This window comes from Myripristis murdjan, chromosome 8, assembly GCF_902150065.1.
Source record: "Myripristis murdjan chromosome 8, fMyrMur1.1, whole genome shotgun sequence".
NCBI classification, from domain to species: Eukaryota; Metazoa; Chordata; class Actinopteri; order Holocentriformes; family Holocentridae; genus Myripristis; species Myripristis murdjan.
In genome coordinates this window covers 4,835,919-4,863,562 of record NC_043987.1, presented here as the reverse complement: position 1 = coordinate 4,863,562, position 27,644 = coordinate 4,835,919, and the positions used below count along the sequence as shown (strand labels likewise).

At 42.0% G+C, this 27,644-nt stretch overlaps 2 protein-coding genes and 1 non-coding gene across 3 annotated transcripts in view; 1 reads left to right on the top strand and 2 right to left on the bottom strand.

The window, feature by feature from the left end:
- The window catches only part of LOC115363041 (cytosolic phospholipase A2 gamma-like), a 31,712-nt gene extending 7,428 nt beyond the window's left edge, over nucleotides 1-24,284 (bottom strand). The window contains exons 1-13 of the mRNA XM_030057114.1: nucleotides 24,222-24,284; nucleotides 23,737-23,847; nucleotides 18,435-18,577; nucleotides 17,961-18,147; nucleotides 17,745-17,850; nucleotides 17,413-17,553; nucleotides 16,341-16,406; nucleotides 15,978-16,118; nucleotides 15,437-15,583; nucleotides 15,174-15,257; nucleotides 14,215-14,369; nucleotides 13,344-13,515; nucleotides 13,048-13,216 (exon numbers count right to left, since the gene is read on the bottom strand). Coding sequence (XP_029912974.1) covers nucleotides 13,048-13,216; nucleotides 13,344-13,515; nucleotides 14,215-14,369; nucleotides 15,174-15,257; nucleotides 15,437-15,583; nucleotides 15,978-16,118; nucleotides 16,341-16,406; nucleotides 17,413-17,553; nucleotides 17,745-17,850; nucleotides 17,961-18,147; nucleotides 18,435-18,577; nucleotides 23,737-23,847; nucleotides 24,222-24,284 — 1,685 coding nt within the window. The remainder of the gene's footprint in view (nucleotides 1-13,047; nucleotides 13,217-13,343; nucleotides 13,516-14,214; nucleotides 14,370-15,173; nucleotides 15,258-15,436; nucleotides 15,584-15,977; nucleotides 16,119-16,340; nucleotides 16,407-17,412; nucleotides 17,554-17,744; nucleotides 17,851-17,960; nucleotides 18,148-18,434; nucleotides 18,578-23,736; nucleotides 23,848-24,221) is intronic.
- An 804-nt stretch (nucleotides 24,285-25,088) lies between these two features.
- Nucleotides 25,089-25,170, top strand: trnas-uga (transfer RNA serine (anticodon UGA)). The gene has a single exon. It is a non-coding gene; the product is annotated as a tRNA-Ser (tRNA).
- Nucleotides 25,171-26,886: 1,716 nt separating this feature from the next.
- The window catches only part of LOC115363633 (zinc finger protein OZF-like), a 33,825-nt gene continuing 33,067 nt past the window's right edge, over nucleotides 26,887-27,644 (bottom strand). Inside the window, exon 3 of the transcript XR_003928607.1 lies at nucleotides 26,887-27,442. The gene's annotated coding sequence lies outside the window, so the exon portion shown is untranslated. The remainder of the gene's footprint in view (nucleotides 27,443-27,644) is intronic.

Genomic DNA, 27,644 nt, shown 5'->3' with positions numbered 1-27,644 from the left:
GTTGGACTACAGTATAGTTATTGAATCAAAAGTATATGTGCCAATGAAAGTTTGATGCATTTATGTATATATGTAGATGCATAGATTACTTAAGGCTTTAAGGTTTAACATTTACAAACTGAAAATATACATTTGGTTTATTTTCTTGTTCTATCTTTAACTGTTAATCCAACTCTTATTTTTTTTATGCTAAACACATTTTTTTTTTTTATCCCTTATGCAATTGAATGACAGTCAACATCTAAGTAAAAAAAAAAACAGCTTGGATTTTAGTCAATTTAGGAGATTGAGACAGTTTGATGAATTAAAACAGTGTTATATTTTATGAGACGTTTATCCAGCATGCACTTACTTCTCCCAGTACTGTCATTTTGATAAGCCTACACGTAGAGGCTATCATGTGACAATTTTCATATGTGAGCTTTAAAGAGTGAGGGACAACAAATATGGTTTGCATTTCTTCATTTTGTGGCAAAGTTGCTCTTTTTTTCCTTTGGGTTCACAGAATGAACTCCTGAGCACAAACCCAACCAATTAAAAAAATTAGAAATGACTGAATTATGGCCATGTCCTCACCAAGCTGGGTATATTTAAAAAAAAAAAAAAAAAGCAGTTTCGGCCTTCCATCCACACAACAAGGTACCAGCATTTTCAGATTTCTAAAAGCCTGCCACTAGTGTTGCAAAATTCCTGGAATTTTCAAAGTCGGAAAATTTCCATGGGAATTTTTGGAAATTAACGGGAATAAATGGGAATAAACAGGAATTTGCAGGGAATTTTCGGGAATTTATATTCACTGCATTCACCTGGTCATACACATGTATACATAATAAACATTTTAGTTTGTTATAAGCAAATATGCATGCAAACATTACATTATAATGAATTTCCAGGGAATTTTCGGGAATTTTCATAACTGGCAATAAGTCTTTTACATCGCTGTGGAGGAATTTTGGCCCACTCCTCTTTACAGAAATGTTTTAATTCAGCCAAATTGGAGGGTTTCCAAGCATGAAAGGCCTGTTTAAGGTCATGCCACAGTATCTCAATTGGATTTAATTCTGGACTTTGACTAGGCCACTCCAAAACCTTCATTTTGTTTATTTTTTAAGCCGTTCAGAGGTGGCCTTTTAACCCAAGTGCGCTTGAGTTTGAGGTCATGAACTGCTGGCCGGACATTGTCCTTCAGAATTTTCTGGTAGAGAGCAGAATTCATGGTTCCATCAATTATGGCAAGTTGTCCAGGTCCTGAAGCAGCAGACCAGACCATCACACTACCACCACCATGTTTGACTGCTGGTATGATGTTATTTTCATGAAATGCTGTGTTAGTTTCACTGGCCCTATGTGAAATTGCTTTTTCACATAGGGCCAGGTAGGTTTTGATAGCCTTTTTCCCTTAATAAACAAAATCATCATTTAAAAACTGTATTTTATATTTACTGGGGTTATCTTTGTCTAATATCAAAATTTGTTTGATGATCTGAAACATTTAAGTATGACAAATATGCAAAAAAATAAGAAATCCGGAATGGGGCAAATACTTTTTCACAGCACTGTATGTCCCCCTCAGCTGCAACTAAAAAAAGTGGTGATATTGATGCTGACATTCATTTTATTGATTGTTTATTTTTTCAACCATTCACCTTAAGTTAACAACAACAAAAATGAAAATTTCCAAATTTCCCAAGCTTAAATTTCCATGGAAACTTTTTAAACACCACATTCAAATGGATAACAAGAAAAAAAAAAACGAAAATTCCCAAAATTCCCGAGCTGAATATTCCTGGGAATTTTCGGAAAAATTGGAAAAAGAGTGAAAGCAAAAATCTCCTGAAAATTTCCAATATTCCAGAGTGAAAATTCCCACAGGAATCTTCGGAAACTTTCCACCCCTTTGCAACACTACCCGCCACCAATGCTGAAATGACTGAAAATGCACAAAGTCCCTTATTGTGGATGAGCAGATCTGCATACCTTCCTGACTTCAGCCCAACACAATGCAGATCCACGCACAAGATCACATGACAATCTTGGGTCATTGTTTTCAGAAAGCTTTGTTTTCCCCATCCACATCAGATTTACACTGTTTTTAGAAAAGCCCTGTTTTCATGGATGGAAAACACCCACTTAGTGTGGAAAGAGCGCTAAGACAGAGATTTTTTTCTCCTTTGTGCCTTTGTTTTTTCATGTTTGTCTGCATCATCCAAAGACTTACATCAAGCGAGACTTCCAGAATTTTGTCTCTAAAACAAACACAGTGTTCACGTAAGTCATCAGTTAACACATTTCAATACTTAATAATAAACTTCTGAACTTCTGGAGATTAAAGATTTAGTCATGTTTAGGAAGGACATCTCCTCAGGGTCAATGCTCAGAAAATCTGAGCAAAGAAAGCAAAACACACTTCTGTAAAGGCACCTTTGAGCAGAGCACATGACCTCCTGTTGGTCCCCTGCTGGTGTTCAGTGGAAAACAGTAGAAAACTGTAGTTGTACTGGGCAGCTCCGAGTGTGATTGTCAGCTTCAGTTTTGTCAGCCAAAACCTTCCTTGGAGAACCTTTGGTTAACAAACTACCACCCTCAGGCGCCCTGGATCAGTTCACAAGTCGTGATCTCTCTGTGTTCCTGCTGTTTTGACATTTGCATCACAGCACTTCAGCTTGTCACATAAGAGGAAAACCTGCTTTTTAACATCTGTGCTGCTGTCAGGGAAACCTGACTGAATAAGGCCAGGATGACAAGCACTTAAACGACGCCTGTTCACTTGCCGTCTCACCCAAACTGTACCTTTGCTCTTTCGTTCGCTATAGCAACAAAAGCTTGGGGTTTTATTTCTATCATGAAAACATTTTTCTGGAAACAGTCAAAGCAACTGGTAAAGCTTGAAATCCATCAAGCTGCTGTCACTTTCCTGTCTCATTTCCATCCATGTCTATCTAGATAAACAGCGAATCCGACTTGCTGCGATTGTGACGAACGCAGCAAATCCTGACTATTTTGTCAAGACGGGCCAAAGCTCCTGGCCTGTCGGTTTTGCAGAACCTGCCCGTGAAGAAAGGCATGTGTGTCACACAGCTGCCTGCTGACAGTTTCGTCCCATGACAGGACATTTGCTGGCCTTCAAGTGATACATGAATGGAGTTCCTAATATCAAACCTGTGGCCTGCAATCCCACCATCTCCAGGAGACAGATTCTCCAGAGGCCCACATCTTTTGACGATTTCTGTATCCTTTGTCTTTCCGGGCCAGCTGGCAGACATGAAAAACACGACTCATTCTGTGGTTGTGTTAATGATATACTTCACTGGAGTGAGGTGACTTCACTTTCACTGGAACTTCAAAGCAATCTATCACAGCCAGCACAGTTCTGCTGTTGCTGTAATCAGAATGATCAACGTCACTTGGTTCTCTAGTCTAGCGGGCCGTTTGATGAAAGCTGACAGGCGATCACGCAAAACATCCAACATTTTATTTCAGATGACTTGACTTTGATAAAAGAAATGTGTGAAAAACTGAAAAGGTAGATTCAGCTTCAGGTTCGTGAGCTTGGCTCGGTCTTAATTCCTCAACTGGCGTCAAAGACCAGACAGCATCAGCTTGGCGAAGGATGGGAGGCCAGTCAGGTGTCGTACCTTCTCGTTATCGTCCTCAAAAGCTTCTTCTGAGAAAGTCATCTGCCTCATCTCCTCCTGCAGCTGAGACAGCTCAGTCTGCAAAGTGTGACATCAGTTGTTTTCCTTCTTCAATGCTGTTTGACAGGACTTGCTGGTGCACAGCAGCGCTCAATTTTATATATTTTCTTTTTTGGCATCTTGGTGTCACTGCTGCTCTGAGCGAGGAACCGGTATGCGGGAACGGACATTGCCTGAGCTGGGAGCTTTCACTGAGCTCAGTTTTAGGACTGGTCACCAGAGTACTGCTGTGTTTAATTTGGCTCCTGCAGTAATCATGTTCAACTTCAGCCCAACCATAAAGGTCAATCATCAATCTTGCAGTGGGTAATTTAGGTTTTGGCTTTCTTGGGAGAATCACCTTCAGCCAGGTCAGCGGCTCTCTTTCTAATTTTCCATTGTTGCTCTTCACACTGAAAATAAAGCAGGAAAACAAGAAGTTAAACTAATTAATTTTGGGTTTTTTTCTGGTTTCCTTTACTATCATTCACCTAGTTCAGGGGGATTTACTTATCTTAACTTGGCAGACACAGAACTGTGTCCACAGACTGCATTTCAACTTGAACTTATAGCTTTCAGCAGTGAAAGAAAGCCTGTAGGTTTAAAGTCTGTCACTGTCAGAGCATCAAACATTTCCCAGATATAAAACTAACATATTCTGATCTCCTTGATTTGCTTTCTTGCCCATGTGACCCCACAAATGGTTATACATAATAGAATATACATAATACACTAAAAATAACACTCAAAGCATCATTTTTTACAAACCCCCATATATTTCCGAGGTCAAGCCAGTCAGGTTTTTTAGGCTAGCACCAGAGGCAGCCGTCATAAACAGAATGATAACAGACTAATGACATACATCATTCATAGCCCCTCACCTACCTACGCTTAAAGAACACAGCGAGGTCTAACAAACACAAATCGTCTGTTACAGTAGCATGTGATTCTCAAACTAAGTCAGTCTAATTATAATTTAATGATTCTGCTCAGTTTTAATGCCTGTTCCTACAAATCTGCAACTTAATGATGGACAGCCTTCTCAGCCACAGTCCAGAATGAATTAATGATCTTTTGTTCTGTTATAATATCACATGAAGCATGTGAAGCTTCATGTGATAGCTTCATGTGTCTTACCTCAGAAGAGGAGCTCTCCATATGAGGGAGTTCTTGTCCACTTCATCCAATCAGCTGTTGAAATGTTAAAAGTTTTAAAAGTTGCCTTCTTTTGTGCATTCATATCAATATTAAAGGAATATTTTGGAGGGTTTTTTTTTTGGTTGATGGTCAAGTAAACAATTTATAAATATTGCTTTTGTCTCTGGTAATTTGTGATTGGAATTATTTGTAGACAAAATGATTCTTCGATCAATAAACTAATGAAAACATTAACAGAAAATGACAATAATATTTAGTTGCAGCTCTGAAATCTATCACAATTTTTAGAAGGATACAACGCAAACACCACTCTGCTTGAACTTTAGATCATACAATGTAATACCTTGATACCCTGAGATAAAAAAAAAAAAATGCCAAGTTTTTTCAACCCGTGTTAAACTTTTGACAAAGCAGTAAGTTGTACAGGCAGAAATGGGGAAATTCAGATGTCTGCTTTTTGCAGACATTTGGAACGCTGGATTATGCTCAGTTTCTGTGAGATGCTGGTCAAATAGCAGTTGCGAGTGATTGCGAGTGATTATCAGAGTTTGTCTTAAGCCTCCCTCTGCACCAGATGGTTGGGGGTCAACACATTCACACTTCATAGAGTATATTTAAAACAGAGTCAGGTTTCTGGAGGGAAAAAGAGAAGGAGGTGGTGGAAGGAGGGGAGTCAGGTTGGAGAAGTGTGTGTGTTTGTGTGTGTGTGTGTGTGTGTGTGTGTGTGTGTGTATGTCAAACCTTTTTAGTTGTTTCTGTTGAAGAGTGGCATGTAAACGATGGTGGGCTGCTTCCCCTCTCCCTGGAACACATAGCAGTCTTTGGGCCAGTCTTTGTCCTCCAGGACTTTGTCATCGAAGGCTTGTTCACCTTGGCTGCATAGTCTCACAGAGACAGGGTTTCCCTGACAGAGGTCACTGAGGTGGTGGGGAAACTCAGGGTGAATCTTTTCCACTCCCAGAGTGGACAAGATCTGATGCTGTAGAACTGTTATGGCTGACACGTCTCTTCATTGTGACATGGAGGTTGTGGACAGTGCCCAGGCAGAGGCAGAAGGGGGTGGTGGCCCCCATTTTTAAAAAGGGGGAGTGGAGAGTGTGCTCCGGTTATCACACTGCTCAGCCTCCATGGAAAAGCTTACTCCAAGGTGCTGCACAGGAGACTCTGGCCGCTTGTCGGACCTCAGATTCAGCAGGAACAATGCAGATTCCATCCTGGCTGTGGAACAGTGGACTAGCTCTTCACCCGCGCACAGGTACTGGAGGTATCATGGAAGTTTGACCATCCAGTCTACATGTGCTTTGCGGATTTGGAGAGGGCTTATGACAGTTTTTCCAAAGGGTCCTGTGTGGGGTGCTGTGGGAGTTTGGGTTACCAGATTAGCTGCTGAAGGTCATTTGGACCTTGTATAACCACAGTGAGAGCTGTGTCCTCATTCTTGGCACTACGTCAAGCTCATTCCCAGTGGGTGCTGGACTCCACCAGGGCTGTTCCTTGTCTCCAATTTTGTTTGTGATCTTAATGAACAGGATTTCAAGGCACAGTCAGTGTGTGGAGGGTGTCCAGTTTGGTGACCACAGGATTGCGTCGCTGCTCTTTTCAGATGATGTGGTTCTGCTGGCCTCATCAGGCTGTTACTTTCAGCATGCACTGGGACAGTTTGCAGCTGAGTGTTAAGTGGTTGGGATGAAGATCAGTACCTCTAAGTCTGAGGACCTCTTGGAGTATGGAAGGTAGTTACTTCCTCAAGTGGAGGAGTTCAAGTATCTCAGGGTCTTATTTATGAGTGAGGGTAAAATGGAGCAGGAGATTGGCAGCTGGATCAGGGCAGCAACAGCACTGTGGTAGTGAAGAAGGAGCTGAGCCAGAAGGCAAAGCTCTTGATTTACCAGTCAATCTTAGTTCTAACTCTCACCTGTGGTCACAAGCTCTGGGTAGTGACCAAAAATTACAATCGCTGCTCCTCCACATTGAAAGGAGCCAGTTGAGTCAGGATGCCTCCAGGGTGCCTCCCAGTGGAGGGGTTCCAGGCATGACCAACTGGGAGGAGACCGTGGGTAGACCCAGGACATGCTGGGGGGATTATGTACCTTGCCAAATCAAACAGAAACTATTTGGATGGATAGACACAGCAGGTGAACTGCTCCTACAAGTATTTCAATCCCTGCTTTTTCATGCATTGCGCCACACAATAATAACAAACTGTCCCATCGAGAGGAAGTCTGCATGTCTCAACTACCTGCAGAGCCTCAGAGAGCTGAACAGAGAGCCTATACAGTCATGAACAGGAAGCTTGAAACTTTTCTCACACACACCTCAATGTCCCTCCTGTCCTCCAGGAAAGGAGGGTATGGTATATTGATGGACAAACCAGCATCTGTCAGATGGATATCTTCAGTCTGCAGGAAGGAGGGGAGGCCAGAATCTATTTTTGTGCACCCACTTGACTTGAAAAATGACACACACAAAAGATGATGTATTTCTTATGTTACATCGCAGAGAGCTTAATGTATGCAGTCATAGAAATTCTTAAATCACTATTATAATGCTGTCATGGCAAATGGCTCATTTCTTTTCAAATCCCTGGAATGTGAAAAATATAACATGCTTGTACAACGGCTCAAAATGATAATATAGGAGTCTTTAAAACACAATTTCTATTACGATCCAATTTTTGAGGGCTCATCTTCCTCCTCCTTCTCCTCCTCCTCCGGGGCCTGACTCTTGTCCAGTTTCAAGGTCTGGTCACTGCTTGTCTCCTCTGCAACAGAAACAGGCACAGCAACCAGTAATGATGATGTTGTCATGTTGACATTGTTTATTATCGTCCTCATCAGTGTCACTTTTTATAGCACCGTTACATTTGTTGTCATTCCCATCAAAATCGTTTTCATGTGATTTTAACCTCTGCCAAAGAGGTGAAACCTCCAGCAGTGAGTTACATGACCGCCCCCCTCTGTCGATTTTTGTCCTTGTCAGCAGAATAATTCAAAAAGTACTAGGCAGATTTGCTGATTCACTTTGGGTCAGTAAGCCTCAAATGGGGCGTTCAGTGGGTGGGGCTTCGAGATACATTAGTCTAATATTGGTAGGTTCAGCCAAAACTTGTATAGCAGGGGTGTCAGAGTCATTTTAGGTTGTGGGCCATATTTGTTCAAATGAAACCTCATGGGAATCTCATTATTTTTTTGCGAGTATCAATATGACTGAAGTCAACACATGCATATTTTGGGCTACAATCAATTTGTTTTACTCATACACACACACACACACAAACACACACACACACACACACACATATATATATATATATATATATATATATAGTAGTATATAGTATTTTCAGCATGTGAAGAATATATTTTCTTAGTATGCTGATTTGTGTTCACTCTCTGTGCCTACCTCAATCAAACATCACACAGATTGGTGTTGGAACCTGAGAGATTGAATCAAGAGGTGGAGGTGGAGTGGATGTGAAGCAACTTTTCTTTAATGGGAAAGAGCTGCCTATTGCCCGCGGGAGAAAAACACTGTAGGACATGTCAGAAGCTGATATAACCTGTCAACAAGTGAAGGTTAAAAGAGGTAAAATAGCCTGATGCCTCACAACTATGTATCTCTACAGCTATATATCTATACTGATATCAATATCACTATCTACACTATATTACCAAAAGTATTCGCTCACCCATTCAAATGATCAGAATCAGGTGTCCTAATCACTTGGCCTGGCCACAGGTGTATAAAATCAAGCACTCAGGCATGCAGACTGTGAAACAAGACATTTGTGAAAGAACAGGCCACTCTCAGGAGCTCAGTGAATTCCAGCGTGGAACTGTCATAGGATGCCACCTGTGCAACAAATCCAGTCGTGAAATTTCCTCGCTCCTAAATATTCCACAGTCAACAGTCAGCTCTATTATAACAAAATGGAAGCGTTTGGGAACAACAGCAACTCAGCCACGAAGTGGTAGGCCACGTAAAGTGACGGAGAGGGGTCAGCGGATGCTGAAGCGCATAGTACAAAGAGGTCGCCGACTTTCTGCACAGTCAATTGCTACAGAGCTACAAACTTCATGTGACCTTCAGATTAGCCCAAGTACAGTACGCAGAGAGCTTCATGGAATGGGTTTCCATGGCCGAGCAGCTGCAGCCAAGCCACACATCACCAAGTGCAATGCAAAGCGTCGGATGCAATGGTGTAAAGCACGCCGCCACTGGCCTCTAGAGCAGTGGAGACACGTTCTCTGGAGTGATGAATCACGCTTTTCCATCTGGCAATCTGATGGACGAGTCTGGGTTTGGAGGTTGCCAGGAGAACGGTACATTTCAGACTGCATTGTGCCGACTGTGAAATTTGGTGGAGGAGGAATTATGGTGTGGGGTTGTTTTTCAGGAGCTGGGCTTGGCCCCTTAGTTCCAGTGAAAGGAACTTTGAATGCTTCAGGATACCAAAACATTTTGGACAATTCCATGCTCCCAACCTTGTGGGAACAGTTTGGAGCGGGCCCCTTCCTCTTCCAACATGACTGTGCACCAGTGCACAAAGCAAGGTCCATAAAGACATGGATGACAGAGTCTGGTGTGGATGAACTTGACTGGCCTGCACAGAGTCCTGACCTGAACCCGATAGAACACCTTTGGGATGAATTAGAGCGGAGACTGAGAGCCAGGCCTTCTCGACCAACATCAGTGTGTGACCTCACCAATACGCTTTTGGAAGAATGGTCAAAAATTCCTATAAACACTCTCCTCAACCTTGTGGACAGTCTTCCCAGAAGAGTTGAAGCTGTAATAGCTGCAAAAGGTGGACCTACATCATATTGAACTCTATGGGTTAGGAATGGGATGGCACTTCAGTTCATAGTATGAGTAAAGGCAGGTGAGCGAATACTTTTGGTAATATAGTGTATCTCTTTATCTATCTATTTGTATGTACACTATATGGACAAAAGCATTGTGCCACCTCCACATTCCACCTGCAGGAGTTTTTCTGACATCCCATTCTAAATCCATAGGCATTAATATGGAGTTCGTCCCCCCTTTGCAGCTAGAACAGCTTCCACCCAGCAAACAGGCCTGCAATGGCCCTTTACAGGCCAACTTAGGGCAGCCTGCGCAGGCCCCCTGAGAATTTGCTCATTGGCAAAACGTTGGCCCCTCAGTGCTGGTCCTGCATGGGCAGCCCTCATTAACCCCTAAGGAAGCCTGCACTGGCCCTGTATGGGCCCACTTAGGGCTGGCTACAGGGCGCACAGCAGGCAGCCTTTACCTAGCCTTCAGGAAGCCCTCACTGCCCTCACTAGGCCCACACTGATTTTGCAGTTAAATTAATCTACAACAATAAATCAGTTCCACACATAAATGTATTTCAGCTACTAGTGTAGTTTCCTTTGGGAGTTCCATACATCTAAAATGGATGCGGTCATTGATGTATGCATTGTCAAAAATGTTCAATAGTCAAAAGGATTCAAATCAATTCATTTATTAAATACACACACATTACACTGAATGAAAAATGTTTATGATTTATTGTTGTAGATTAATTTAACTGCAAAATCATTGTGGGCCTAGTGAGGGCAGTGAGGGCTTCCTGAAGGCTAGGTAAAGGCTGCCTGCTGTGCGCCCTGTAGCCAGCCCTAAGTGGGCCCATACAGGGCCAGTGCAGGCTTCCTTAGGGGTTAATGTGGGCTGCCCATGCGGGACCAGCACTGCGGGGCCAACGTTTTGCCAATGAGCAAATTCTCAGGGGGCCTGCGCAGGCTGCCCTAAGTGGGCCTGTAAAGGGCCATTGCAGGCCTGTTTGCTTGGCACTCTTCTGGGAAGGCTTTCTAAAAGATTTTGGAGTGTGTCTGTGGGAATTTTTGCCCATTCATCCAGAAGAGCATTTGTTAGGTCAGACACTAATGTTGGACAAGAGGGCCTGGCTTGCAATCTCCGTTCTAGTTCATCCCAAAGGTACTGAATGGGGTTTAGGTCAGGGCTCTGTCCAGGCCAGTCAAGTTCCTCCACACCAAACTCACCCAACCATGCCTTTATGGAGCTTGCTTTGTGCACTGGGTGTCATGTGTGGAGGTTAGGATGACCCAAATGCAGGAGCAGAAGCAGATTGCATGAAGAAATACAATTTAATGATAAACTCTAGAAAAAGTAGGAACACTAAGAAATGCGAGGAACAACAAGGAAAGGAGCAACACATGGCAGCAAAGACAATAACCGGACAAAGAACTAACCTGAAGACAGGACTTAAATACACAAGGAAGTAACTGAGGACACAAGACACTCCTGGGGAAGGGGCTGGAACAAAAGGCAGGAGAACCCAGAGAACTGGCTGATGGAAACACTGGGGAGGGAACAGAACAATCAAGGATAATTATACAGACTAAAGACAGGTTTGATACTGGGCAAAGTAACAAGACTGACACTGAACAGGTGTGGAGAGGCAGCAAGAGGAAACACAGGGAACAGACGTAAGACCTGACTGCTTAGGAAAACACAAGAGGAGAGACTAACAAACTGGGTAATAAGACACAGGTGGAAACACTGACAGAAGTGAACCAGCAGGGAAGAGGAAACTGCACCAAAACACAAGGAAAAACATTTGGTGAAACAAACACAAGAGTCCAAAAACAAGAATTTAATCACAGGACCATGACACTGGGGCACAGTCATGCTGGAACAGAAAAGGGACTTCCCAAAACTGTTCCCACAAAGTTGGAAGCAGAGAATTGTCCAAAATGTCTTGGTGAGCTCAAGCTGAAGCTGAAGATTTCCCTTCACTGGAGCTAAGGTGCCAAGGCCAACCCCAGAAAAACAAGCCGATAGCATTATCCCTCCACCAAACTTTACAGTTGGCACAATGCAGTCAGGCAAATCCAGACTCATCCATCAGACTGCCAGATAGAGAAGCATGATTGGTCACTCCACAGAACATGTTTCCACCGCTCCAGAGTCCAGTGACGGTGTCCTTTACACCGCTCCATCTGATGCTTGGCATTGTGCTTGGTGATGTGAGGCTTGTGTATGGCTGCTCGGCCATGGAAACCCATGCCATGAAGCTCCCGGCGCACAGTTTTTGTGCTGATGTTGATGCCAGAGGTGGTTTGGAGCTCTGCAGTTGTTGAGTCAGCAGAGTGTTGGCCACTTTTACGCACCATGAGCCTCAGTACTCGGCGACCCCGCTCTGTAACTTTACATGGTCTGCCACCTGGTGGCTGAGTTGCTGTGGTTCCTAAACACTTCCATTTTGCCATAATACCACTTACAGCTAATAGTGGAATATCTAGGAGGGAAGAAATTTCACCAACTGACTTGTTGCAGACTTGTTGCAACGTAACAAAATGTGGAAAAAGTGAAGGAATGTGAATACTTTCTGGTGGCACTGTATATCCATGAAACTGAGCAACCAAATTCTCACCTGTTTATATCAATATCTATCTATCGATCTATCTATCTATCTATCGATAGATAGATAGATATTAGATATCTATCTATTATATTAGATATAGATATAGATATATGTAGATAGATAGATATAGATATGTGTACAGCTACCTCTGAGTCATCATCTTTGTCTACATACTGTATTTTCATGTGCATGGGCAGGATTTCTGCACAACAGAGGGCTGATGAAAAGTCTGCAGAAACAATAATGATTTGCTACCACCTAGTGGTTGATTGAGATTCATTAGAGGCACAATAGAGACAACCTTATTTCTGAGAAGGACACAATCATCCATAATTAGAAACATATTTCAAAAAGTATATACATGTACCAATACTTAAGTGATAGATAGTAATAATAAATATAAGAAAAAATATGAAATTAGAAATAGATCATAATAGTACTTCGGTAGATGAGTAAATCAATGTGAAAGAAAAAAGTAAACATATTTAGTTTTTTCTTGATTGATTTATTTCTGTTATGATATATTGTTGCATTGGACAAGGAGGTATAGCAACTACTTGCCCTCTAGTGTCTGAATGAGGACATTACATCTCCAACAATCAAACAAGCATCTGAATGCAGTGTCTGCTCACTCTGTCATGACAAGGATTACATTAGAGGCCAGGGTCTGAAGAGTTCCTTCAGAAAAAGAAGAAACAGAGAGCAGCACTGTTAGATTAACAATATGGTTCATTTATTTGTGTATTATTTGTCTCACATAGGACCACATGACATCTGCACAGCTCTCAGTTACTGGATGAGCCCTACCTCTTGTTCTGTCTGCGTTCAACAGCCTTGCTGATCTCCCTCAGGATGGTTTCCTTGTTGTTCTTCATGTTGTCTTTAGCGATCTCCAACAGGAAGTTGATCTTCTCCTGGTTGAAAGGAAGCTGGAAGGTAGAGAACTCCTCCATCCTCTGCTTCACCTCTTCTGCATCTACAAGCAAAAAAAAGGTATGTGTGATTAAGACCCTTTAATCCATCTCTTTGACCTGGATTGACCTGGTCTGAATGTAAAAGTACAGCTGATCTTGGTATACATGCTATCTGTAGTGGAGAGAGACCTTTGCAGTTGTTTCTGTTGAAGAGTGGCATGTAAACAATGGTGGGCTGTTTCCCCTCTCCCTGGAACACGTAGCAGTCTTTGGGCCAGTCTTTGTCCTCCAGGACTTTGTCATCTATCTCTGGGAAAGGCTTGTTCACCTTGGCTGCATAGTCTCTGGCCAGAGTCACAGTCTGTGGGGGGAGCAGTGGAGGAACGCTCTTTCACATTATCAGGTTTCTTTGGGAAAGAGACATACAATGGACAAAATGCAGCTCTGTTTGCCCTCACTTCATCAGTAAGAGATAACTGCTGACCCGTTGTATTCAGGCCATCACATTTTCTGCTGATGATTGCGATTCACTGGCATTTGGTAATTAGGCCTGCATCAGTTTGTTATTAACCTATTTAAGTTCTACAGGAGGAGCACATGCAGAGGTTTAAATCAGTCATATCAGTCCTTGATGCCATGAAGCCAAGTTTCTCAGTGGTGGCATCTCTCACTGCAGTGAATGTAGACTCAGCTGCAGCCTTTTTTCCTAAACAAACTTACCTACCAAACTTACTTAGTTTCCCTCTGAAATTACCATGTCATGAGGGACATGTTGGGAATGAGAGGCAACAAGGTCAGGTTAGTATGTCATGACCTGTTTTCTCAAAAGAGCTATTCAGTGTACACTGGCATCTCCTCCACAGCCCCCCCTTCAAACAAAAGCACCTGTGGTCTCCCTGCTCGCACCCCACAGTGTTCAGAAGAACTTAATTTCCATACTTACTGTAAATATATGAATGTATGTAATTTGGCTTCAGATCAGGGCTCAAACACACACACACACACACACACACACACACACACACACACACACACACACACACACACATTACCATATTACCTCAAATATGTTCCCAGCACTGTACTCAGGTGCTATGATGAGGTCAATGTCTCTCTTGTCTCCCAGGAAAGAAGGGTAGCCAACATTGATCAGCAGCCCAGCATCAATCAAGTGGAATGTCTCTTGAGTGCTGAGGCAAGGTGGGACTACCGGATCTACCCGGCAACAAGAATACAAAATACAACAGGAATATCTCTTACATCAATGATTTAATGGGTATGGACCAAACTGAAAAGAAAAACTTGAATGTCCAGATTTTGAAGAGAAAATTGGATCCTCTTGTCATTTAAAGAGGTCATGGGCATTGATTGAAATGACAATAAGTTTGTTAAGGGTCACGGTGGATGTGTTGGAGCCTATCCCAGTGCTCACTGGGTGGAAGGCATCGCAGGCAGAAAAACCCTAGACAGGTTGCCAGTTCATCACAGTGCAGACTGGCAAACAAGCACATAAGGTAATTTAGTATCTCCAATTCACCTAACCTGCATGTCTTTGGATTGTGGGAAGAAACCAGAGCTCTTGTTGGAAACCCATGCAGACATGGAAAGAACATGCAAACTTCGCACAGAAAGGACCCTGACTGGCCAGCTGGGAATCGAACCCAGAACCTTCTTGTTGTGAGGAGCCAGTGCTAGCTACTGCACCACCATGCCAAGTTAAATATGCAAAGAAATCACATCTTTTCACAAATAGGCTCCAAATAAGTGTAAAAGCTTTGGAAGTCTGGACATCAAAGAGATGCCAATTGTAAAAGAATTTCATCATTTTAGAGTTTCAGTGGAGACTTTTAGTGTTCATTGACAGAATAAAGGCTTTTTTCTTGTCAGGCTTTTACACTCTGACAAGAATTAAATTATGTTAAATGCTAAAACAGTCACGTTTAGTCTTCAAGAGCAACATACAGTACTTCTAAATTCCTGCTTCAAATCAAAGTAAAGTGTGGCCCAGGCTCTTCTCACCTTGGTATTGGTAGAGGAAGTTTCTGGTTGTGCCCCACTCCCATTTCACAACAAGAGGAAGGACGCGCTGAGTCAGCCAAGAGACTGAGAAACAAGGCATTCAAAAGAAATACACAGTTTTTACATGAGAAATACAATGGTTTATGTACTGGGGGTTTCACTAAAATTATGTCGTTATTTCAGATGTAATGAGAACTATGAACAGGAGAAATGAAATGTGTTGGTCTTTCCACAGTAATTATCCATTCATCTGCCATGCTGACCATGTTTTTTAAGTGGTCCATCTTCCAGACTCTGGCTCCATTTCTCTACGGCCCCCAGCAGCTCCAGGCTCCAGTCCTGAAAAACTTGTTTTCTCTCCTCTGGGCTCTTTGACGCCAGCAACGCAGACTCATTACGATGTAGCTTGCCTGGAAAGAGAACACGTCAATATAAACGCCCACTGCGGTTAACCATCTACTATATGTTCCAATCCAAGTTCTGTGGTCTGAACAGTCCACATTTTCACAGTTTCATATATTGCAGCTTTAAATTGGACTGGACTGACACTAAATTTTGGATGTAGAAGAAACATCACAGTCACTGGACCTGGTTAGTGTCCTGTAATTTGGTTGTTGTGAGATTCTTTCACTCACGGAAACAGTAAATGAGTCGACTCATATGTCATTGGATTATTCTATTTTGATGATTGTGCTGAGGCTGTTGCTGGTCATGGGTGGCCTTCTCATCAGTGCCATAGTTGCAAGTCATCGTCATTGCCACCTTCCTCATCATCACTATGTTCATTATAATCATCGCCATCACCTTCTAGTGTTTTCTGCAGGTTGTCAAGCTTAGACAGAGCAGTGGGATCCTCTATGGTGTTTCTGAGCAGGAGCACCAGTCTGACGAAGGTGAGGTGCACACGCAGGAACTGGTCTGCATTTTCGTCTATGTACCCAGGCACTGAAACACACACACACACACACACACACACACACATGCACACACACAATATATTTAAAATGAGACTTTGTCCAATCCTGATTTTCAGTTTTTGATACTTGTTGGAGAAGAGCATTTCATTCAGTTCTAGAGTAAACACAGCCACAGCCACACTATAACCGCTTCTTCCACTCTAATAGAGCTGAAGAGAATAAACAGTCAAATGTTGTTAATTGTCATTACCATTTAGCCAGGGAGGGATCAGTTCTCTGATGATTTCTTCATGAGCCACAGCACAACCCAGAAGGCCTGCACAAAGACAACACACACATGCATGCACGCATGTGCGCACGCACACACACATGCAAATGCACAAGTGTCATTGCATGTGTGTCTGCATTTCAGTCAGTGGTAGTTACGAATAAGGAGCATGTGACTATGACTACTGTTTGAGGTGTACAATGTTAATAAGATATAGCATTTTTTCATATTAATGAAAAGATCAACTTACAGAAAATAGGTTGGACACTGACCTGTTTTCTGAATATATATTTGACAAAACATGAAAATTACATTTTAAAAATTTGTATGTAATTCCATTTGGTTTGGGGTTCAGACACTTTTGCGTCAGTTGAGATTCAGCTTTTAGCAGTTAAGTGTAGTGCAAAGATTTGTCCATGTCAACCTTTGATGTCATTACAGTTCAGTTCAGTTCAATCAGTTCAGTTCATTTTAATCACTTCAATTCAATCAATTCAGTTCAGTTAAGTTCAGTCAGTTCAATTAAGTTCAGATCAGTTCAATCAATCCAATTAAGTTCACAACAATTAAATTCAGTTTTGTTCGGTTGAATTCAACCAATTCAATTCAAATCAGTTCATTTTAGTTCAGTTCAATTCAACGGTTCAGCTGAATTTAATGAATTTATTTCAGTTCAGTTCAATTCAAGGATTTGCAATAAAAACAGTATTTCAGCATTCAGTAAAGTGAGTGTGGAGAGCCAGAATTCTCTGCATCTGAAGTAATAAGTAATAATCACTGTGTCACTGATCATCTATATCTATCAAACATGTGAACTGGTTTGTTTGATCAGTAAGCTTGTGGCAAAACAAACCAGACAGAGAAGCTTCTAATAAGGGAACCCATCTTTTCTCCCTCTTTCTTGTCCAGTTTCTGTCTTGCAATTTTCAAAAATAAAACCTCCTAACTGTTGCTGAGCTAGGAGCTGCACATCTCTTACTTCAACATGTTTGGTTACTGTACATCCACCTGCCTTTCTGTTACATGACCCTATTACCTATGAAGACACAAACACCTTGTAGTTTGACGATGTCCATCTCCGGCATTTTCTCCAGCAGCTGTCCTGCCTGGAATTTGCTGCCCAGATGAGAAGTTTCAATGAAGAGACCCAACTCTGTGAAGCCAGCCTCATGAGGAGTCACCTCAAACCATTTACCTGAGACAGCAAGAGAGAGAGAGAGAGAGAGAGAGAGAGAGAGAGAGAGAGAGAGAGAGAGAGAGAGAAAACCCTTTTTTCTAAAGTCTTACATCTATTTTATCTACTGTAGCATTAATTTGCTATTAATTTACATAATCTATTTTGATGACATTTTGTGTGTGTGTGTGTGTGTGTGTGTGTGTGTGTACCCTCTATAGGCCCATGTGAGTAGCAGTGTTTCTCTATGGCACTGTAGACAGGGTAAGGGTTGGAGACGTTTTGGGTGGCATCCTCTGAAAGACACCGTAGATCCATCTGATGAAAACAGAGGAAATATTTTTTTTTAATATGAGCAAATTTGTCCTTGTAAATGTAATCCAACTTGTTGTTGTCATTTTTTCTCTCTCCTCTTCCCCTCTCCTAACCTGTTTCATGATCCCAGCGGAGGTGAGGACTCCCCAGATGTCGCTGAGGGAGAAGTCCTCCCCCTCGGCCCTCTGGCCCAGCCAGGCCAGAGCTTCATCCAGGCTCACATCAGGTCCTGACAGCCTGGACACCGCTCGCTCCATGTTGCTGCTCCACCAGGGGTCGCTGTACAGGGACGCCATGGACCTGACACACACACACACAGACACACACACACACATACAGGAGAGAGAGAGAGAGACTGATATGTAGGTCAAGAGATATTATGCTTGGTTTTACTTCTAAAATCTCTAGTCTGAGTTTCCTGGTCATTTTGCAAAGCTCTCACTTTTTTGGGAGTCAGTGCTCCAAGTGGACTCAACAAACTAAACTAAAAAATAATCCATTATTTTTCTATTTGTGCTTACGCATGTGTTAAGCAATCCTTGATTGAAAAAATGTGTGTGTGTGTGTGTGTGTCTGTGAATTATTACCATGTGGAGCCAGAAACTCCCCCGAGGTACAGCACAGTGTCCAGCAGACCTTCTTCTTGCATCTGGTAAAGGGAACCCAGCAGAGCCACCGCTGCTCTCTGCCCCCCTCCTGACCCCAGCAGGGCAACATGGGGAACCGAGTCCTGGAGGGAGGGAGGGAGAGAGAGACAGTGGCGGTTCTAGACCAATTTTACTGAAGGGGCCTGGCTGGGGTCAGGGGTTTTGTCAGAGGGGCACATTAAACCCGGGGCAAAAAAAGACAAAGACTCAAAATTACATCTGATTTTTTTCCCCCATAAAACTAGTGATTACCCATTGTAACCAAATTGAATGGTTCAAAATATCACATTTGAGACACAAGTATAAGACACAGAAATAGTGGAGACATCCTATTTTTCAGTGTAACCTTAGTACAGACAAACTCCTCACTTAGTACAAAGTCCTGCTTCTAAAATCTTTATCAGGCAGTTTCATCAACATCATCATCACATATTCATTACACCACTGTCTTCTTATCATCTTCATCAATAAATCATCATCATATTTACACTCTAAAAGCTTATTGTTACCTTGTAACAATAAAATATTGTTCATGGTAGTCGCTTCTTGCTTCTGACTGCCTCTCGTCAGGTGGTTGACTTTTGGAGCTCGCTGTTTTCACCGTAGATCAACAAAACTGACCGCCGTTTCCAGCGGTGCAACGCTCTAAAGCGGCTTTCACAGAGCACGCGCACGGCACAGACCGCGGCTGGCTCAGCCATTCATTGTGTATGTGATCAGGGAGCGCAAGAGCGCACTGGTCTGCGTTTATTTTTAGAAATCTAGATGATTGACATCATTAGATATGCACTATTCTTGCAAAGACAATGCAGTATAGTCATACATTTATTATAAAATTCCATGTGAAGTCACACACACAACAGGTAACAGGTGAAATCACAAGAAATGAGAAAAAAATACAGCCTTCATTCATGTAACATAATTTATTAAGAAGCATTAGTTCAGCTAATTCATAAATTAAAAAATGTATTTGCCTCTTTACACGATCCGAAGCTGCTGAGCTGTCCACCAGAGAAAAATTGCGCCAGAACGGAAAACTACTTCCTAGCGTCTGTTTCAGTCGCGTAGCAACCAGCGCCACATACGTGCACGCTGTGCATGCGTGCCTTTCATGATGAACGCCTGTGTGTAAACAAAGCTGCATTCAGATTATGGAACTTGGTTCCAGTTACCGCCTGATAAAAACACACCAAGAGAAACTTTCAACCACCACTACAGCTGCTACAACATTTTGGCCTGCTGGAGGTGCTAGAACAAAGCAAGGCTCAACAACAATACACACAATGACAGGAAACACACTGCACATCATTGGAAACATTACAAACTCAAGCAAGGAGCACAAGTGGCAAAACAAAAGGTCCATACACTCTACAGTTACAGTTGTTTGTCTCCAATTTTATTCTGGATCACCTCATAACAATGTTAATCTTAATCGCACACACAGACTATTTCGTCGTCATTTCAGCATCAACTGAGGCTGAGACCAAATTTCAAACTCTAGCACCACAGCCTGTTTTGAAATTTTCAAGCATAACTGAGCGGATGTGTTACCTGCATACTCAGTGTCCGTGGACACAAACAAAAAACAATCAACAATGCAGAATGTAGAGCTGTAACCATTGTGACGTCATGCCGTCCGTCACAAACAAGTATCTGTGCAGGTGACTGTAAAGTACTGAGCACTGTCCCAGGTGTTGTCTACAGTGTTGCCAGGTGGGAAATGTAGGATTATCGTACCAGAGGCTCAAAATTATCGTATTTTGAGGGAAATTATCGTACACATGTGATCACCAACATAACAAGCCCAATGATGTGCTGTTGTCAAATATAGTCACTCTAGTGTTTAATAGCGTCCTGCAGGCACTCAGTGGCGTCAGTGCGGAATGGATTAACCCCCTGAACCCCAAACCCGCCGGCGGGATAGAAAGACATGTATTTTTTTAAAAATAGCGGTAGAAAAAAGGACGAAATTAAGGCTAAAAAAGTGATTTTTCATTCTAATCATTTTATTATACATGCTTCATTCAACAATTCGCCAAAAAATAGTCGTTTACTCAATCCAGATCATTCAACAAACAGAAAATTCTGCGGTCTTCAGCGGATCTGAGACATCTTGACTGATTCAGTCGTGTGACAGTCGTGTGACAAAAATTCACTGAATTTCAGTGTGTAGGCAACAGTAGTAACATGGAAGGGCACAAGGCAGTAAAAACGCCTAAGTTTATACAGGTTTGAAAAATGTTAATATTTCAGGAAATACATCATGTGAAGCCCTACTTTTTTTTTTTTTCCTGGATCAGTGACACCTGTGGGCACCTGAAAAAATGTTCTGTACATTTATGCCAGTTTTTCTCGATTTTTGTAAAATAAATTATCCAAAAAAATCATATTATTTTTTTTATTATTTATGGCTCTATAACTCTTTCATACTGTGTGAAAGACATTTTTGGCTTCAGGTGATAGCCACAGCTGTGCTGTTTCCATAGAGGTGCAGCACTTGTAATTGCAGTGAAAAACAAGCCCACTGTGAGCCAAAATGTGAGGGGAGCAGAAAACGCCCCTAAACTGCTTGGGGTTCAGAGGGTTAACAGCAACTGTTTTGAATCGCGCTCGCTCGACTTCATGACCTGACTATGAGCTGACCATTCAGCCAATCATGCTCGTTGTGCTGAGACAAACGCATAGATGGCATACACGATTGGCTGGAAACACGTCACATGGGGATAGATGCCTTCAGGGTTAAAAAAAAAAAAAAAAAAAAAAAACTCTCCGGCAGACAGTTGCGGCAGGCAATAATTTGAAATGGTCAAATTATCGTACATTTGGCCTTTTTGGGGATTATTGATCGGACATCGTACAGAGGGCCAAATTATCGTACAAATACGATAATTATCGTACACCTGGCAACACTGGTTGTCTATGCTGCGCGTGCGTCGTCATCATCTGGTTGACTGGTGACGTCACTGGCCGGAGCAGCAGAGGCCATAAAAAGCCAGCTCGGCAGCAGGTGTGTGTCGCACATGCTGGAGTTGGTCTTCGGCTGGTCTGAGACCAGGTTAGGCTGCCTGTATAGGGCTGGCCGCTCGGCAGTGTGTGTCCGCTCTCCAAGTTCAGCGGGGGGGTGTCCACATCTGCTGGATCTGCTCTCAGACTGAGCAAAGACCAAGCGAGTCCCGCCTTTCCCGGGCGGGCTCTCCAGCTGGCTCTGCTAGCTGCACAGCAGGTGCGCCCCTCAGGCCGGTCTCCGGTGGTCGGTGCAGCCTGCGCAGAGACTATTAGTCCAGTCATTTTAGGAAAAAACCTAGGACAAATTGCAAGAGAAAAAAACTCTTGCAATTTGCTTCTCTTGCAATTTGTCCTAAGTTGACCCCAATTTTGGCCTAAAATTACTGGACTATGAGGGTCCACAGACTGGTGATGCTGACGGATGCAGGCGCTCTCTTCTGCTAGGAGGAGCCAATGCCTGCATCACGGTTGTCATGGAGACGGTCCATTGGCCTGCTGAACATCTGGTCGCAAGGACCGTGCTGTTGTCCAGACTGCGCCACCATGATGTGCCAAGAACTGCTCCGTGGCTTCTGGTCAGGGTCATCGACATGAAGACTGCGGTCGTTGCCGTTATAACCATACCGCCTGCGCCTGCTCCTTGATACGGGGACGGGACCTGGGGTGTGTGTGTGTGTGTGTGTGTGTGTGTGTGTCTTGTGTGTCTTGTCCTTTCCAATTTTGTTTTTTCAGTTTCAGCTTTTAATTTAAAATGCTCCAATTCAAGATCCATTTAGGGCTACTGTACCTGTTGCCCAACGATAAAAAAAAGAAAAAAAGAATTAATGTATAAAAAAAAAAAAAAAAAAAAGTAACATGTCTTCTATTCTTTGTGGCTGCAGTGAACCAGTTTTCCCTCCAGGTCATTTGTCTCATTTCTTTGTCAGTAATAGGAAATAACAGCACCGTCCCCCTGATGCCCCTATGTTTGACACAGCATCTCTAAAGTATCCTGTACAGAGCCAACAACCACAAGAAGAAATGGCCCGCGTGTGCACGCTGCTCTGCGCAAGTCTGCGCCGTCATAGATCTATGTGCGCTGTACCCAGCGCAGAGCGCGGCCCAAACCGCACGCTATGTGAAAGCCGCATCACAATGTATAATCTTTGTTCGGAGGGGGGGGGCACAGCGGGGTCCAGACTCAGTGTTATGGGGGCACTGGCCCCTGCTGGCCCCTCCCCAGAACCGCCAGTGTGGGAAGATTTGTCACGTCCTTCTCGGCGGAGTTTCTTTCACACCGGCGAAAACATTGTTGCTGGTGGTGAATTCAGCATCCTATAACAGACTCCAACCACTCCTCCAGGCTCAGGCCACCCAGCAAATCAAAATTCACCACAAAGTCTGACATTTTGTTTACAAAAATCTTGAAACAAATATGACCTAACGAAGAAGTGGAGCGCAGAGTAGTTGGTTGCTAGGCAACGTTATGTCCGTTTACACTGGCGCGGGGATATTTTGTGCTGCGGTCTGCCAGTGGGTTACACTGATTTTACAACGGCATGGAACGCGGCTCAGCCAATCACATGTAAGGATGGGAAGCACCCATTTATAATAAAACGCACACACAGCCGGCGCCCCTCCAGCAGATGGCGCCCTTAGCATTTGCCTATACTGCCTATGCCACGGGCCGGCCCTGCTGAGCTTTTTATTCTTTCAAAAAGTCTGTCAAGATATTAATGTCAGAAATAATTAATATTTTACTGATGTTTTGAGTTTGTCTCAAGATAGATATCCATTGTTTTTTTTTTGTTTGTTTTTTTAAGTTGCATTTTTTTGTGGCATAGTTTCATTTCATTTTCTTATTTGATCTAAAAGGGACAGTGTACAGCTCAAACATATACTGTATGACACTATTTGATGCCATATCTTGCTTTGTTTTTTGTTGACACTACAATAAATATGTTTTTTGAAAAATATTTTTGATGTAGTTGGATTATTCAAGGTATTTCCTCTAGTTTTAGAGGAAATACCTACCAGGAATTACTCTCTGAAATTTTGCTGTTGATTGTCTCGTCTCGTTTTTGTCTTGAAAACATATTAATATTAGTATCATGACATGGTAATGCCAGTCCTGCATCCTTAAAGAAGTATCACAAAACTCACAAAAGTGTCCATGCCCTAAGAAGAAAAAAATCTTGACTCAGGCTTTCATAATTCATGCATCAAAGGGTTAAGCATGACAAGAGTGTTTTCTTACCACTGAACAGTTGATTCCCAGGCTGTTCAGTGACTCCTGAGCCACTTGTTTCCTCTTCTGAACATACTCCTTTTCACCAGCACACAACTGCTGTGACTGATAGATGTGTCTCTAGAAAAAGTCACAGACAGTTAAGTTAGAAAAAAAAAAAAAAATCATTTTTCTGACCTGTACAACAATGTCACATCCACACTGTGTATCTGCTGGCCACATTTATGTTGATATGTGGAAATATTCAAAGATGCCATTGTTTTTACGGCAGCAGTATTACATCAACTGGAATTTATCTACTCGTCTTTTGCATTTCATACACATTTCCCTGTTCTCCAGCAGGACATAGTCAGGATCTTTGGAAACCTTTGATCTCCCCAAGAATTTAAAATAAAGTTCTGTGACTCTGAACAAAGCTCAGCCAAGAAGTGAAGGTGTCGATGAAACCCTTCAGCGACACTTGCAGTCTAAATCCTTTGCCATGCATATCTCACCTCAGGAGCGTCTGTTGTTGTCTCCTCCATGATGGTCACTGGTTCTCCCAGAGATCCTGTCATGAAAACAGAGATGCTCATTAACACAGCTGTCCAGCTTGTGTTTCTATACCACATGGTTGGCCGTTAGAGAAATCTTAAGTGCAATGAATGTGACAAGAAGATCCACGCTGCCATGGAAGTTATTCCGCCTCGTTGGTTATGTTCTCTGGAACAGAAGTGAAAATAGTCCGCGGTTCTTCCTCTGAGGGGTGCACTATTGGAGCTGCTTATGCTACGAAATGTAGTTATGTGGAGAGACACAGGAGCACACACACACATGCACATACACACACACTGACATAATTGGGCACAGTTGCAGAAGTGCATGGACATGTGCACAGGCAAACACACATGAAAGTCTGCATGCACTCACCCTCTCTCTCTCTTTCTCCATTTCATCACATGCACAGTAGAGGACCTTTGTTCTACCACATGTTGGCTAATGAAGAAGAGCTTCTAAATACGTACCAGATGAAGAATTCAGCTCAGTTTCAGAGTGAAGTAGATGGAGTGTCAGGGCTATCCAACCAAGATAAATAAATTACCTCACCACTTCAGACTGAACTGAAAAGATAAATGCCTCAGTGTTACAAAATGCAAACTCACACACAATCTCTGTCTTTCTTCTCAAACATACTGTCATGTATAGAGGTGACTGATATCCTTGCACTCTCGTTCGGTTTGGAGTAGGCATCAATCACATGACCAAATGAAGATTCCAAGAGTTCAGTCAGGGACAGAAGCAATCAATCATCAATTGATTGGATCAGTAAAGAGGAGAAGGTAAAGACAAGAAGAAAGGGGAAGAGAACAGAGCTTGTCAGAGCTGCGATGGCCGAGTGGTTAAGGCGTTGGACTTGAAATCCAATGGGGTTTCCCCGCGCAGGTTCGAACCCTGCTCGCAGCGCTGTGTTGAGCACTTTGGCTTTGTGTTTGAAATAGAATGCTATGTGCAGAGGAGGCCCCAAAACACATCCAGCACAACCATCAAATCATGCACACACTGCTCATAACTGTATGAATACGAACACACGCACAAACATGAGAAATGGACAAATGAATTAACAATTTCTTACTTTATTTTAAACAATGTATATTAAAATGTATTAAAATTTGAGAACCCAATCAAAAGTTTTCAAAATGCTAAATAAAGTGAACATATTGAAACAATAAAAGCAACCTGATAAAAAACCTAAATAAATAACAATGACCAATCAACTTGAGTGCAAAATATTCAAAACAAAGTTAAAAGTGCAAAACTGTAAACTACTGTACAAAGCAAGATGCTGAAGATGATGTTTCTTCTGCTGCAACAGTAGATGTGCTAAAGAACTTCAGTAATTACACCACAAACGCAATTTTTTCAAAACTTGTAAATTATCCAATTAAAATATGTCAAAACATGATCTACAAAGATTTGCATTTACAAAGCTAATCATTAGTCTGAAACAATTTGGGGCAAATTGGACATTTGATAGATTGTTTAATAAAATAATAAACCAAAACACCAATATTTAATGTTGCAAGAAAACACTGGGTGCTAGTTAACAAACCCACTAGCCTTTATGAATCATAAATGATGATGCATCCTACTCAGGTTAGCTAATGTTAGGTAGCAAGCAAAGAGTAAGAAATCAACAAGGTTGTTTTAATGATTTCAGCTATTTCTGCTAAAATCATAAACACATAACATTCATTACTTTCTAGACAGCTTCCCAGGTTAAATTATTGTGGCTTAGTTTTTCACATTAGTATACTAAGTAAGTTAGTTTAGCTAATAACCAAAGCAAGCCATACAATCAAGGTGGGTAGGCTATCTGGTTAACTTATGTTATGCTTAAAATTTCAGATTCAGTGAACAATAACATACCAAAGTGAATGTGACAAGACCAAAGCTATTTCTACTTCTGACTCTAGCTCTTATCTGCATTAAGACTAGGAGAAGTGCCTTGGTCCTGTATCTGCACAACATTCAGCCAATTTGTTTTTGAGTATGCCATTTTCACATTCTACAGCACCACCACTAGGAGAATGATAGGCACATTGTTGTTTTAAGTCTGTGTCTAGGTAATCTTCTACTTGTTGGAGCGCTGAGTTGAATTCATTTTCAGATGATCAAATGGTTTGTCTGGTGGAGGATGTGCTGCTTGTGGAGAAGGGATACAACTAGCTATGCAGATAACAGTCCCCCTTTTGACACATGGTCTTTACCTTATGTCAACTTTGCATAGTTGGGAAACAGACACTGAGGTACACAAGGATTACCATTGGGACCATACCAAATGCCATCCCTGGAAACTGAACCAGTTTTCTTCCAAATGTATCTCTCATCAGTGCTGGCATGAGACTGCAGGTCCAGTACATTGGTTTATCCATTCACTACCCCACCAGCTTCTTCATGTGGGGGTTTTCACTTACTTGACACTGCAGTGTTGCACTTAACACAACCACTAGAGGCTTTTTAATTTCTGACACAACTACAGCTCATAATAACCTTTTGCAAATACACTTCAGATAACATCTGATGCTGAAAGATTTTTTTGCTATTATTCATTGATGTCCTAATTTATTCTTTATTTCTGATATTTTGTTATCAGTACATTAAAGAGTCCATCACGGGTTATAGTGACTTAACTAAATGCATTTATTTAAGTATGAATAGTTATATGAATAGTTCACACCTGCTGACATCAAAACAATAATTTACAGGCAAACAATCTAATGGATCCATCGTATGCTAAATGTGAAACTAAAAAAAATGTGTTTCAGTAAACACACCTGCTGTGATTACGACTTCGCCTATTAATACGTTCTTTTTCCTCCTGATATCACATACTGTGCAAAAAAGAAAGTACAATGAACAGATTTTACCTCATATACACATAATGAAAACAATACAAAAATCAACATGAGTGAAAGGTTCATGAGAATACTGTCCACAACAAGACACAGGAAGAAACAATCTCCGCACTTCAAACTATATATTTGTAAATAGGCAACATGCTTACATCTGCAACATCACCTCATCAATAACCAAACTGATGTTCACCACACAGAAACATGTTACAATGTGAAGTACGATACCACATATTGTGAAAATTGCCATTCCTTTGTCCATCTGTCAACATTCCATCTGTCCATCTGTCATATTGCTTTGAAATTTGGAGAAATTGTGACACCTCCTGAACACTTTGTTTTCTGCATTAATAACAAGGAACTCCTTGTTATTAATGCAGAAAACAAAGTGTGTACTATAATAAACTACACTGATGTCTAACAATATAATTCCAATAAAGAATGACAAATGTTGAGTTGCTGGCCAGAACATTAACTTACATGTATCAGATGATCAAAGTGACAAGGGAACATAAACCTGAATTT